The sequence below is a fragment of the Erpetoichthys calabaricus genome, chromosome 18, assembly GCF_900747795.2.
Source record: "Erpetoichthys calabaricus chromosome 18, fErpCal1.3, whole genome shotgun sequence".
Taxonomy (NCBI): Eukaryota; Metazoa; Chordata; class Cladistia; order Polypteriformes; family Polypteridae; genus Erpetoichthys; species Erpetoichthys calabaricus.
This window is the reverse complement of record NC_041411.2, coordinates 59078825-59092393: the sequence shown is the minus strand read 5'-3', so window position 1 is coordinate 59092393 and position 13569 is coordinate 59078825. Positions and strand designations below refer to the sequence as shown.

The window sequence follows — 13569 nt, the reverse complement described above, 5'->3', positions numbered from 1 at the left end:
TTCAGCTGATCTCACCACTCTCTGAAGAGCCTTGTGGTCTACAGAGGCCACACTTACCAGAGAGTCTATGGTTTATGCTTAATACCTGCCACAGCTGGTATTTTACACCAGAGCTACCCAATTTGCGGCATTTCAGACGCGCGTTGTAGACGCCTGCGTTCATTAATTATATCCAGGCGGGCTCGTCTTTGTATCTCGGTCACTTGAGCTCTTTCGTTTTGAACCCGTGCCTGCTTTGCCTTCACAGTTTGAGACGCGCGTTGTAGGCATCCACGTTCATTATATCTGTCCATGCGGGCTCGTTGTTGTAGCTGTGTTAGTTGTTGAGCTGTTTGGTTCTGGAGCCGAGACAGTTTTGCTTCCACGGTTTCAGACACCATGGGCATGTACCTGCTTCCATATTACTTCTCTCCCGTTTCACTCTGGGGCGGGGGGGCTTTGTGTGGCACCTGCGCACTATGTCTCCTGCATCCACGGGCATGTACCTGCTTCCATATCCGGTTTACCATTCTCGGTTAGTAATATGGATAGGACAGATTTACAGCGCAAAAAAGGCAGCAGGTTGCTGCATTGTTAATACCTGAGCAAATCATTAAACATGTCTGATCTCTGAAGGTTAAACTGTGTTTTATGTTAAACACCAACTGCTGTTGCAATAGTTTGAACAAAACTAATAGTTGTGTTCTACTTCTTAATATTTGATTGTGTTTTATTGATGTTCATTTCTGAAAATGTCCAAGTGGCCTTCCTTGATCAAATTATTGCTTGTCCTAGGTATGACGTTAAAGTGCATCGGCCCTGCAAATGGTCCTCCAACTTGTAGGGAAATCATGGGGGGTGGTGGCGGGATTGGCACTCCAGCCACCATAAAAAAAAAACTTCATACAGCTGTGAGATGACTTAGCTCTGCTGCAGCCACCCATAGGAAGGGGATGGGGGCCAGCCCTCAGGAGCCCCATCCCTGGAAGAGTCGAAACCGTCAGAGAGCCAATGGGATCAGGGTTGTTAGGAATCAGAACTGGTGTGGTGCTGAGGGGTTGCCCGCTGCACGGCAGCACTCGGGTCCCAATTTGAGGCGGCCCATCCAGGTAGGCGCGTGGAACATCTTGTCTCTCCGGCATGATGATCATCTTCCTCTGCTGTTGGAGGAGCTGCGTAAACTCCGCATTTCAGTGGCGGCACTCTCTGAGGCGTGCAGACCTGGGACTGGCCAGATCACTGTAGGTGGGTACATCTTTTATTTGTCTGGTCACTCTGAAGGCTGTTATACTCGAGGAGTAGCTGTTGCTATAGTGGATCGACTTCTTCCAATGGTGTCCGATGTCATTCCCTTCAACGAGCATATTATGAGACTCAGATTACAGCATTCCCTGAGTGCCTTGTCTGTTGTCTTGGTGTATGCTCCAACCATAGTGACGTTTTGGTGAGGGAGACATTTTATTTGCAACTTCGCTTGAGCAGGAGTCGCAGCACACGGCTTGATGGCATTTCTGGTCTGTATCGGGAACTGAGAAGGACGGCTGTGAGGGCTCTGAGGGCAGATAAGGGAGAGTTTGTTAGAGGAATCTGTGAGCAAGTGACACACCATCTGTGGTCTATCGACCCACGCCCTGCTTACAGAAGAATCAAAGAATTATGCACATCTGAATCTGTTCCTTGGAGAGTCGCAGTCAGGGTGGCTCATGGAACATTCCTTACAGATGACACTGCAGTTGTGACCCGCCGGGCTGGCTACTTTGAGCAGTTTTTCAAAACTTATCCTCCGTCTAGGATGTTGGATATCTCTGGATCCATGGTTCTTGTTTGTGATCCTCCAATTAGCTTTGATCCACCCAATCTCACTGAGATTGCACAGGTGGTGAACCAGCAGAGGGGAGGGAAGGCTGCAGGGATCTGTGGTATCCGGGGTGAACTTCTCCAGGCTGATAGTAAGGCTGTCCTCTTGGCATTGCAAGCAATCTTTGCTTCCATTTGGGAGACTGGCATCATCCCAACTGACTGGAAATCGGGACTTGTCCTCCCTATCTGGAAAGGGAAGGGTGATCGCCTGGATTGTGGCAACTACAGGGGGATAACACAGCTCTTGGTGCTGGGTAAGGTCCTTGCTAGGGTCGTCCTCAATAGGATCCATGATCACTTGCTCACCTACCAGTGACTGGAGCAGTCTTATGCCTAAGAAGTCTACCATCGACCACATCCTGGCACTGAGGGTTCCCATGGAGCACAAATGCGAATATCGGCAGAGTTTCTTTTGCAGCCTTTGTCAATTTTCATAAAGTTGATCGAGCTGCCCTGTGGGACACCCTGGGGGTTTGTGGGATCCCCTCACGGTTGCTGGATATCATGGCTGGCCTGTACACTGGTACTGTCAGTGCTATGCAGAGTAGAGGCAGAACCTCTGCATTATTCCCAGTTGAATCTGGGATTTGTCAGGGGTGTGTTTTTGCACCTACTCTGTTCAATAATTGTATTGACTGGGTGTTGGGCAAGGTCATGGGGTCCAGCGGCTGTGGGGCATCTGTTGGTGAAGAAAGATTCACTGATCTTGACTTTGCTGACGATGCTGTGATCTTCGTGGAGTCAATGGAGGTTCTGATCTGGGCTCTTGACTGACAGACTGAGCGAGGAGTCTGAGTGTCTGGGCATCTGGGCCTTTTAATGACCTCTTGGGCACATTAATCAGCAGTGTGTCTGCCTGCAGAGAGACCTTGTCGGGAGGTTTACTTACCTCGGCAGTGACATTCATGTCTCTGGTGACTCTTCCTATGAAGTCAGTAGACGGATTGGGAGAGCATGGGGGGTCATGAGGTTGCTGGAAAGGGGTATGTGGCACTCCCAATATCTATGCAAAAGGATGAAAGTCCAAGTCTTTAGAGTCCTGGTGCTTCCTGTCTTGCTATATGGTTGCAAGTCAAAGATGTTATCCAGTGACCTGAGACAAAGACTGGACTCCTTTGGTACTGTGTCTCTTCGGAAAATCCTTGAGTACCGCTGGTTTGACTTTGTGTCAAATGAGTGGTTGCTCATGGAGTCCCGAATGAGGCACATTACCTGCATTGTGATGGAGCATCAGTTACGGCACTACAGCCACGTGGTGCGATTCTCCAAGGGTGATGCAGCTCGCAGGATCCTCATTGTTGAGGACCCGAGTGGCTGGACCAGGCCAAGAGGATGCCCACATAACACCTGGTTGTGGCAGATATTGGGTCATTTCCAGAGGATGGGACTGGATCACGTGCCTGCCTGGGGGGTGGCCAACCAGGATTCCAAGTTGTTTTGTTGTGTGGTGGGTGCGGCAACACACTGTACCAGTGCATACTCCCAAACCTGTGCTTCTTTTTCTTCAAAATAACAAGGTACTCTACCAATGGCAATTATTTGTGTTCAGTCCTATTGCAATTTATTGTCATAAGAGTTTCTGATTTCTCTAGTGCCTGCTCTATTTTCTTTTTGTGGTGTGATATTTTTTAAATACATTTCATTTCTAAATTCAAACCTATACAAAAAACAACTATTCAATAACTATATACAAATTACATCATAGCAGGAAAACAGTCTCTTATATATAAATGTCAGATTTTCTTTACCCCCCAATCCTTGAAAGCACACTAATCCATCAGTGCTTTCCACCTCTCTTTGGCAGCAGTAAAACCCCACTTTTCAATGTCTCTATGAACCCTTGCTCTTATTTCTTTTAGCACACAGAATTTAACATTGCCAATTTGGGACTCACTTTAAGAAAATGTCTGCAGCAGCAAAAAGTTTCCTGGAGAGCCACTATGTTTGTTTTAACTGACAAGGGCACTGCTCTGCTTAAGAATGCTGGTACTAATTGCTGTAAATATGTACAGACAGTTGTTAAAGCTCCATTGTCATGAGGGCGAAGTACCACAAAAGTCAAACAACAGGGACAACAGGATTTTTTCATGCAAACAAAATGCCCTTTTCCTTTATTAAATGTTATATCTATCTGCTAGTTCAAGTCATGACATTTACATTCAACTTACCATATATGGCTTCTGGTATTTCATACATTCCATCCTCACAGGATATGATTCAGGCATTGATACTAATCTAGTAAACAAGTGGAATTCAGTGAAGTATTATTTGTGTTGTAAAAACACCAGTACTTTCTGTGTTATACTGTGTTTGTCCATTTCAGGTTTTTTTTTTCTTAATGTCTCATTGGCCAAAAAGTATATTCTGACCTAATGTGTGGATTGTACTTTATGAAGGGGTAAGAGTGCATAGCAAGTAAAAGCCTATTCAATAAACCTGATAAATACCACAGCTCATTTGAACAATGTAAAATATCATAAACCTTTGTGTCTCATAAAAGTAAATTTTTTATACTTATATCTTCTTGCTTTACTAATATTCTCTCAGTACATTTTAGTCGTATTCCCCTATTACTCCCATACAATTAAAATAGTCTCAGAAGCACTAGAACATTCCTCAGCAGAAATATTATGGAGCTTTGAGAGTTAGGTGAGCCAGTTTTAGTTTTTATTCAATTTGTAATTTTTATTTTTTACATATTACGAAATATACAGGGAACTATTTCACAACGTTATTTTTAGGGTCAAATAATGTGATTCTTTTAATAATGTATGAACTATAAAGATCATATAGTTGTTTTTTTATTTCAGTATTTCATCTATAATATCTTTTTTGTGTTGGTACCAACTGTTTTGCAGACACAGTTCTATAATTTTATTTTCTACTTTGTTTCAAGTTTAAGATACATTTGCTTTTTTTCACTGTCAATTTTTATATCAGAATAGCACTAAAGATGTTGTACGCAACAGGAAAAAATATCTGCTGCAATTGGCGAACAAGGTTTAGGTACTAAACATGGTGTTTATTTGTTGACCTGTTAGAAAACAGTGGTGAAGAGGAAATCTTGGGCAGAGAAGAAGCCTTTTCCTCTAGAAACATGAGAGCTTGCCTATGTCATCTTGAAAAGATCACCAGCGAACTACAATTACTTTAACACAGTGTTGAGCATGGAAGTTGCTAGGCTATGTACTTTATTCATAAGTCTGGTTATGTTCCAGACTTTTTGTGGTTCATCTAAACTCAATATTCCCAAAGTTCTGTTACCTTTAGCTCATAGCACAAGGATCAGTTTCATGTTAGAAGCAACAGATGGCTGCTACAGGTGGTAAGTATATATAAGTTTCTCTTTTTTTTATTGATTTACTGTTACTAAGCTTTCAAAATAACATTTTTGGTATTTTAAAAATCCTGTAAAGGAGAACATGGATGACTGGTTGACCTTACCCTTTCCCAGACAGGTTGCCAATATAACAGAAGTGTAGTGGAGAGCACCTTGGATAGGCAATATGATCCCCAAATAAGCTGAAAGACAACCTACATCTGGCACCAAGAGTTTATTGCAGGGAGCTTTTGACTGTGTGAGTTCCCTGTTCTCATCTGTCTGACCCAGAAGTACTTCCACAATAGGCCAGTGTTGTACTTGAAGTACTCCTTGATCTTGGTTTAAAAGACCCTGCTAGTTGAGTCAGAGTTAGGAGCAGAGTGACTGCAAAACTCACCTGGACAGAATTAGCTAAGGGTAAGGAGGAAGAATGTCATCTTGTATCGGGTGGTGCTGTGGAAAAGAAGATGCACAAAAGCCTGTTAAGGTATTGTACACAAAAGTGTCTTTAGAACCTGTTTTGAAGTAGGGATTGGTTGCCAGTGCATCCATGTCCTCCTTTACACTACATTTGTTAGTTCGGATTTCAACTAAATAAATTGGTCTTCATAAAAATCTCAGGATATATATTGTCTAAATCTGCTTTGACGTCAGCTAGTGAAATGGAGAACATTCTTTAAATAGTTTGAAAGGCCTGAATTTCTATTTGCTTTGGAGTTCATTCACTTAAGAGACCGCTAATAGGGTGATCATAAAAACATTTTCAATATGTATGAGGGAAGAACAATAAGGAAGTAAATATTCTCTTCAGGATTTTAACTGAAAGTACTCAATGTAAAATTGTAAAATTACACAAAAATTCTTGTATATTACTTTCTCTGCAGAAGAATAATGTAAATGAAATGTTACAAATAATTATGATAAAAAGGAATACTTTTCTTAATTTATTTTTCATGACCCAGTGAAGTAGTTTTTAAATTTAACATTAAGGTATAGACTGAAGAAGAGAGACTCAGTATGATGTATAATGTCCTTAAAGACAAAGGTTAGAATATTATTTTTCTTTATATCTTGTGCTTTCAAGTATAATTTCCTCTATGGAGGAATACAGAGTTAGTGCTGCTACCTCATTGTAAGACGACAGCCAATAAACATGGATCACTTGAAGCAGTTTTTGAAAAAAAAAACATTAGTCAGCAGTTCCTCAAAGCTTAGTTGCTGTCACAACTGCTGAATAATGTGTTACATCTTATTGAATTGAAAGTTACTTGTACACATAACATTTCTCCCCTCTTTACATGCATCAGTTACTCTCAATACTACATAGAAATTGATTTAATAACTAATTTTATAAGAATATGAACTAGTTTTCTTTAAACAAAAATTTCATAACTAAACACACATTTTAGTGGGACTCATAAACTTGGAAGCATCCTTTTACATAGACAGCTGTTCTGTTTGTCTAAATGCTATCAGGATTATAGCTTCAGAGGGAAGCTCTTAGGCGCCGTCGTGAGTGGCAGCCATTCCAGCAGCTCCGTGTATGACTTTATTGTGAATTTCCCCTTGGGATTAATAAAGTATCTATCTATCTATCTATCTATCTATCTATCTATCTATCTATCTATCTATCTATCTATCTATCTATCTATCTATCTATCTATCGATTGATCGATCGCAAGATTTGAAATACCATTCTATGTACTCTTGCAGGACTTCAACTAGACCGGATGTTGCTATTGTGACTGCAGTTTATTCAGATGAGCGTCAATGTTCTCAGAAAGCAATCCTACAGGTGCGGTCTACACAGCCAGCTAGGCTGACAAGTATTATCCTAGCCGAAGACCTTTGTAAGTAATTGCTGGCATTCACTTGAACATGTTTTGTAATGCACTAGAGAAAGAAGAAAGTATAAGAAGAGAAAGTCTGAAACCGTCATATTTGTATGAAGTTTTCTACTAGATTTTGTGTTGATTTCTAAATATCTTTAAACACATTGTTTTGTGCAAATGAGCTTCTTTATTGTGAATTTAAACTTCAACAGTTAAAAGTAATTAGTACATTGTTTTTTAGTGGGTGGCGTAGTGGTAGGAGTTAGGAGACCCAGGTTCGCTTCCTGGAGTTTGCATGTTCTCCCCGTGGGTTTCCTCCCACAGTCCAAAGACATGTAGGTTAGGTGTATTGCCAATTCTAAATTGTTCCCAGTGTGTGCTTGGTGTGTGGTGCCTTGCCTGGGGTTTGTTTACTGCCTTGCACACTGTGTTGGCTGGGATTGGCTCCAGCAGACCCCTGTGACCCTGTAGTTAGGATATAATGGATGGATGTTTTTAGTTGAAGAAAGGTTTTTCTGTCCTGGATCCAGCCTGGTACTTGACATTTTGAGGGCAGAAGCCACCCCCTTTCTAAATACGCAAAGGTCCAATGTAATTATGGTGTGTGATCTTATAGTCTGAGAAATATCTGTTAAGTAAAGATAAACCATTAGAGAGTTAAGTTACTGCCACTGTTTGTTTCTTTTTTACTTGGGGGCTCCACCCCCTGCTCGCTTCGCTCGCCAACCCCTGGCGTTGGGGCATGACAAAGAGTGAGATGTATGAATTAGAAATAGAATAGTGTGTATGTTTGGATGATGCCTATATAAATAAAAAATAGAGTGTTTGCCATTGCATAAACCCTGTTTAGTGTTAAGGTTTCTTAATAGCATGATTATTGTTCCGTTTTTAAGGGTAAGGTTGTGTTGTGGTCATCCGTCCGGGTTAATAGTGTTCAGATATTCTAAGGGGAAATTCAGATGTTCATTGTCGTCACAAGAGTCAACTTTGTCAGAGCTTAGAAAGAGCCATGTCTCTCCAGGAAGTAATGAAATGACCTGGTTATTAATGTGATTAACATTAATATTTTTTGGACATAATATAGTGCGTTGTGTTAATCACATATGCGAAAGCAGTATGGGCCATTGCCTTTTGGTGGCCTGATATGTACTCCGGTAGATGTAAAAGCAAATGAACTATTGTAGGATCTAATGCAGTTCATAAAGTTTTTACTTTCAGGCACATCGTTAGTTAGAAGCTTCTGTAGATATTCAGGATATGAATGTAAAGGAGGCAGTCTAATCTGCCCCTTTTGACAACAACGTGTAAATTCATTATTTGTATTGCCAGTTGTTTCTTCTGGGAAGTTAAGTGAAAGACAATGATTGCAAATGACATTCATTAATCCCAATGAATTTTCCTCAATAGTGGACTCATTATTGAAGGCGTTGTCAGCCAACTGGCGTAATCGTTTAGCAGGTGTCTGGTGTTGATGTCCGCGACGGGCATGTTTTGCTTGTGGCGTTTGAGTGCCACGTTGTTGCATGTCCATTATTTGTGACGCGCTATTTTTTACTTTTAATTGATTCGCCTCCGCTTTGCGAAAAGTCCGTTTCACTCTACGGCGTGCATTGTTTGTATCGAGCCTTGTCCGTTTTTGTATGTCGGTCAGTTGAGTTCTCTGCTTTTGGAGTCTTGCTTGCTTGTTTTGTGGCAGGTTATATGCGCGTTGTACACGTCTGCGTTCATTTATTCTGTCTCCGCTCCCTTTTTTGTATGTCTGAGACGCGAGCTCTTTCTTTTGAAATCGTGCTTGCTTCGATGCAGTACTTTGAGACGCGCGCTGTATGCGTCTACGTTCATTGTGTCTGTCCATTTGGGCACGTCTCTGTAACGGGGTCACTTGAGCTTTGCCTTTTTTGATCCGAGACATTTTTTCTCCCGGAGTTTCCTTTGCGCGTTGTATGCGCCGCCGTGTATTTTCTTGTTTCATTCGTGTTCGTGTGTTTGGGTCCCGTTATCCGATCCGAATCGTTTTGTACCCGTGATCGTGTATTCATGTCTTGTTTGTTCCTCAGCGTGCGAAATATGGATAAGTAATAAGGAGGATCGCACTCACTGTTAATATGGAGCCTTTTCTGCAGTTGAACGGTTAATAGTGCTTTATTGTAAGGAGATCCACCTATGCTGCCTAGTGTGAAGGTGTTGAGATGACGTATGTGTAATATGGACGTTTCCTTTAGATATGTGGCTTTGGGTGTCACTTCTTATTGATGGGGGGGGGGGGTGATGATTTTTGTTGCGCGAGCGTCTTCTTTCTTTTTGTGTTCCAGGGGCTTGTTGAATTCCCCTCTATTGTGTGTGTCCCGTCCGTTGCTTGTAGGGTGTGTGGGGTGCTTTTGTGTTCTTTTTTTTTGTGTTCCAGGGGCTTGTTAACTCCCCCTCTTGGTGTGTGTCCCGTCCGGTGCCTGTGGGGGGGGGGTGCCTTGCTGTTGTGCGCGAGCGTCTTCTTTTTTTTGTGTGCTAGTTTCGTGTGCAATGGGTTTCGTGCGGCGCCTGCTTTTGACTACTTTTTTCTGTGCCTTTTCCTTTTTTCTGTGCTCTTGGCGCCTCATTTCTTTGACTCCTTTTTTCTGTGGTCTTGTCCGCCTCTTGCGGCCCCTCATCCGCCTCTCACGGCCCCTCATTTCTTTCTTTTTGCGGCTACGGCCCATGGCCGGATGTCCCTGAGTCCATCCGGTTTAGCATTCTCGGTTAGTAATATGGATTGTTGTTTCTGTTCATTTTGAAGTATTATTGTTCAATTGTTTGTCAGATTATGTCATTTTTGTTAATATTGTTATGTTTAAGTCAGGATTGATTTTATTATTTAGTTTTTCTTGTACCTATCTGAAATGATTGGTACAATCTACACATCTTTTGTGGGGTTTTGACGTCTGACAAATTCAATTTTCATGTTAGCAATTCAATAAACAGTTAATTATTTTTAACGTCACCATGCAATACCATCTTGTTGCTCTTGTGGGCATAGCAGTTTTCTGGCAACAGCATTAATGTTGCAATGACAATGTGTCCCAGACATCCAACGACTGGCTCTTGCATTATGTTGTATTCCAGATTGGATAAAACTGCATTATTTCTAGCAATCATTTCTGGTTGAAAGAGTTATTTTTCTGTTTGCTTTGATGCTTGTTTAGCTCCTTGCATTGATGAAAGATAGGCTTGATTCCCGGTTCACTCTTCATGCACTGCTCTAATTTATGATTTTCTTCTGGTCCTCTACAAAGAAATATTTGCTGTCTGTTGAAACAGGACAATATATGAGATCCAAAAAATGGGGGACCCTGAGAGAGAACATAATTCTTTTGAAATTAAATTATTAACTTCAGAACCCCCATCACTAAGGTAAATAGTTACTGAACTTGCCATAGCAGACTATTTCAGCATCTATGATGACTTGGCAACTAAAGTACAGCTCCTTAAAAAGGAATGGGGGGATTCTAAGGAAAGCAAAGATCAGGACAGAAATAAAAGTAAAGTTTGACGTAGGGGTAACAGGCATTGAAAAGGTGCCCCTCTCGTAGTATTAGAAAATAGGTCAACATAGCCAAGCCCAATGTAAAAGGTTTTCTTCTCCCTGCAATAATTAAAAACATTTTGGCTATGATATTGGGGCAGCAGAAAATTATATTATTTAGAATTTTTTACAATCAATTACAATTACAATTACAATCAATCTTAACACAAAGACAGCATGCAGTGGAGTGCATGATGTGATAAAACCTGTCTGCATATTATTCCATCTCCTCTATTCTAATGGATCCTGACAAGGTCGCTGCAATTTTCAGCCTTGCTAATTTTTATAGAAGAATAGGGAGCTTTGCCCCATGTTCGCTTCACTCACCAAAAAACATCCCCCACCGCCCCCCGCTTTGCATCTCTGCCACTCGAGTTGTGAAGAGGAGGGCTGAACGCACCCCAAGGAGACGCGGTCGCTCTTCTTAAACAGTGATACAATTGGAAACAAATATTTTTGTTTACCTCCACTTTGCTCAAACAGCTGCTGGCTTGCTGCTGCTGCATCTCGTGCGACGCTTCGAACATTTAAAAGCCTGTACAGCAGCTGTCCTTTTGTCTCACTGCCTTGTCTCTCTTCTCGCCCAGACATCCTCTGCTCCTGTTGGGGGTCCCGATCCCGAGGCGTGCCCCTATGAAGAGGAAGATTTTCTATTCTTTTAATTGAGAGATGGAACTGTCCCCTCCTGGCAACATGAATTAGACAACCTACAAGTCTCTAACTTAAAGTTTAAAACCGAACAATATATTTGATCTCTTTTCGCTGTTCCATTATTTCACAGAGTAATAATTACCATTTGTTTGCGCTAATGCGATCTTTACTATTGTGACAAGAAAGGACACCAGACATTGCTAAGATTTGGGGCAGCCACCCAAGGTTGGATAGCGAGTAATGTTTACAAGACAGAGTCCAAAACAGAACTGAAATCCAGTGGAAGGGAGTGAGGTTTTATAGGGAGTCTGGGGGAAGTGATGTCATCCTCAGGGCCGGGACTGGAAGTGATGTCGTTCTTGGGGCCAGGACCGGAAATAATTTCATCCTCAGGCCCGGGACCAGAAGTGCTGTGTCCCGAGCTGAGGCAGCGGCTCCTGGTGGGATTTCCCGGGAAAGGTCTGCAGAAAAAAGAGTTAGTGCACCCTGCCGCCCCCTGAACAGATGCGTTACTACTAGTTGTTAAGCTCTTCAGCTGCCTCCTATTCGCACATGTGTGACACTATCATTTTTTTGAGACTTTCGAATTTTCCTACTTCCATTATCTCTAACCTGCTCTGCATGTGTATTATGCCAACGTTTTTGAATTCTTAACGACGTTTTACTTTGTCATCTACTCTTTTGTCTATTTCCGACCCTGGGTGTGGTTAAATTTCGTCTCGCGGGACGTGAAAGTGTCTTTCTGAGAAAGTCACATCTCATCTCTCTGAACAGGTCTCGTCTTGTCCCAACATTTTTTTTATATAATAGAGAGTTTTAAGCTTCTTGTTACTGTACTTGCTGTGGGGAGAGTTAATAAATGAATCGGAGCTTCCAGAGGCTAGAGGCTCAGTTAGCATTCAAGACTCTTAAATCTAGACTAACTTATATGGCTATTCTGCATCGCCCTGACATTTCATTACCTTTATAGTGGAGGTTGATGCCTCCAGCATGAGGGGTGCATTCTATTCTCTGTCAGCATTTTCCTGATTCATGCAGACTTCATTCCTGTTCCTTCTTTTCCAGAAAATGATCAACTGTTAAACAGATTAATGACTTAGGGGATTGTGAATTGTTGGCTGTTAAACATCTTTGGATGAATGGTGGCATTGGATGGAGGGGACTTTTCATGAATTTGTGATCTTCAATTATCATAGAATTGAATCTATTTGAAGACCGGCTCACCGGTTATGTTTTTTAATCCATTTAATTTCCTCCTGGTGTTCATAACACTAAGATAGATGCAGTGTCTCACATGTTTGAACCTGACAGGGTAACAATTGAACAGGAACCTATTTACCTGCTTGAAATAACTGTCTGAATACACTCAGAGTATCTTTATCACTGGTGCAGAAAGATTTATTGTGAGTATTTCATTGAATCTTCTGTTTTTGTGATTTTCTTGTGTCTTGACTTTGGATTTAGTGTCCAGATTTCATATTTGGACTTGTTTGTTTTGGATTTTCTTTTTAAGTAAATCCTTTAGGCCCTTATTTTACCTTTATCATTGGTTTGTTTCTTTTTTATTATGTTATACTAAATTCCTCCATTTATAAATATTCTTTGTTAGACTTTTCTCTTAAACCATAAGTTTAGCAGTTTCCATTCCTCTGAGTCACGTAAATGTATATTTTTGGGACATTTGAACTTTTAAAGCCAGTTCCCCATTTTGAGCCGGTTCAGGCCTTGAAGCTTGCCTGTTGCGTTTGGGCTCAGGCTGCCTGGGATGAAACCTGCTTTGTGGGTTCCACACCAGATGAGTGTTGGTCTAGTTTAGGATATTTTGAGGCCTATACCATCTTTGCATTATTTTGTGTGCAGTAAATCACAGCACAGGGATTGCTAGGATGCTGCTGGTCAAAAGTCTGTGCATATGACAATAAACTTGAACTTGAACCTGTGAGAACTATGATAATAAGTTTTATACCAGTGTTTTTGGGCTTGATACAGATTTCATAAACAGGTTATAAGCACGTGAAACCTGCCTGTTTATCGCTAGTATGAACACTAAAAGTACACCCTTCTTGATGCTAGCTGAAGTCATAGACAGAGCTCAAGATAGGCTGTCAGTTTCTATAGTACCAATGTTAAGTCTTTATCGCCTCTTTAAAGGTGTACTTGAAGATCAGGATGAAATGAAATTCTTTCGTTGCTGTCCACACCAAATGCCAATGGTTAACAAACCAACGTATAAATATAAACATAAATAATAAGTAGCAAATAAATAATTAGTAACAAAGGCAGCATAAAGCATAAAAACAGAATAGAAGTATAAAGTGTAATGTGCAGGTAGGTGTGTGATGGACAAGTCAAATACAGTTGTGTGAGGT

At 41.3% G+C, this 13569-nt stretch overlaps 1 protein-coding gene across 1 annotated transcript in view; it reads left to right on the top strand.

Annotated features, from left to right (window-relative positions):
* Nucleotides 1-4881: 4881 nt before the first annotated feature.
* LOC114668435 (nuclear pore membrane glycoprotein 210-like) overlaps nt 4882-13569 on the top strand; it is a 367033-nt gene continuing 358345 nt past the window's right edge. Inside the window, 2 exon segments of the mRNA XM_051921542.1 lie at nt 4882-5164; nt 6875-7011. Coding sequence (XP_051777502.1) covers nt 5007-5164; nt 6875-7011 — 295 coding nt within the window. The 5' untranslated portion in view covers nt 4882-5006.